The sequence below is a fragment of the Octopus bimaculoides genome, chromosome 1, assembly GCF_001194135.2.
Source record: "Octopus bimaculoides isolate UCB-OBI-ISO-001 chromosome 1, ASM119413v2, whole genome shotgun sequence".
Classification (NCBI taxonomy): Eukaryota; Metazoa; Mollusca; class Cephalopoda; order Octopoda; family Octopodidae; genus Octopus; species Octopus bimaculoides.
This window is the reverse complement of record NC_068981.1, coordinates 53,505,498-53,506,821: the sequence shown is the minus strand read 5'-3', so window position 1 is coordinate 53,506,821 and position 1,324 is coordinate 53,505,498. Positions and strand designations below refer to the sequence as shown.

At 34.2% G+C, this 1,324-nt stretch overlaps 1 protein-coding gene across 1 annotated transcript in view; it reads right to left on the bottom strand.

The window, feature by feature from the left end:
- Positions 1-1,263, bottom strand: part of LOC106875216 (sodium- and chloride-dependent taurine transporter) — a 91,813-nt gene extending 90,550 nt beyond the window's left edge. Inside the window, exon 1 of the mRNA XM_014923266.2 lies at positions 491-1,263. Within this exon, the coding sequence (XP_014778752.1) occupies positions 491-668 (178 nt within the window). The 5' untranslated portion in view covers positions 669-1,263. The remainder of the gene's footprint in view (positions 1-490) is intronic.
- Between the last annotated feature and the right edge of the window lie 61 nt (positions 1,264-1,324).

The window sequence follows — 1,324 nt, the reverse complement described above, 5'->3', positions numbered from 1 at the left end:
CATATGCATACACACACACACACACACACACACACACACACACACACAAGCAAATGTACCACTTCTTTTACTTTATGCATGTGTATGAGAGAGAGAGAGCGCATGTATATGTGTGTGTGTATATATATTGATAGATAGATAGATAGATATGTATGTGTGTATGTGTAAATATATATGCATGTGTGTATGTATGTTTAATTGGATATATATGTATATGTGTGTGTATATATATATATATATGTATATATATATATATATGTGTGTGTGTGTGTGTGTGTATATATATATATGTGTATATATATATATATGTATGTGTATATATATATATATATATATATATATATATATATATATATACATATATATATCTGCACGTGGCTGTGGGCTTATGTTTATATTTATGTTTGCAACGGTGTGTGCCAAAGCAGGCACATGATCCAACCAATTATATAAGAGTGCTATGATTAATATAACTGCAAAAGGTACTTACCGCCACCGTTTCTGTAACAGAGATACGGGAATCGCCAGACATTGCCAAGTCCCACGGAGAATCCAATACACGCCAATAAAAAGTCTATTTTACGCGTCCACGTTTCTCTTTTATTTAACTGTTCATCCGAATCGTTCACATCTACATCAGTTTTATCGTCTTTCGCGGCGTTTGACATATTCCTTTTTTAGAGTGCCTGATTCGGCTGAGGGGTTTCTTTTTTTGTTTTGATTAGTACAGTGTTTATATTTATATGCACGTGCAAACACATGCACGTATATTTATATATAGATATGCCCACAAAAATGTATAATAAATGAAACTCTCTCTCTCTCTTTCTCTCGGACCCTCTCTTTCTTGTTGTATAATATATGTGCGTGCGTATGAATGTGCGTGTTGGTATGAGTTGACGTTTAATGATATCAACTAGTTTTTCTTGATTTTCTTTTCATCAGATTTTTGTTTGAGGTGTTTTATCACCTACAATCGTTGCTAATGCGCTCTTGACAGCGGCGGAAGGAAAAAAAGAAAGAAAGACAAGCATTAATATCTGATCTTATCTTCTTTCAGTACAGTAACTTCCTGTGGAAAAGTCGGAAGGAAAGTTACGCGTCTGTTACGCTTAATGGGATAAGCGAGTGTCGAGACTGCGACACTTTAAAGTAACAATTGAACTGAGAAATAATAGTCTGTGACACACACCAGAATTGTTTACTATACGAGGGTGGGCCGTTTTAATAGCATAAGCTTAGCTTTCTCTTTCTTTTTCTGTTATCTATTCTTCCTACAATGAAACGGAAAATTTTATTTTTTTCATTTTAAGCAGCGACCAAC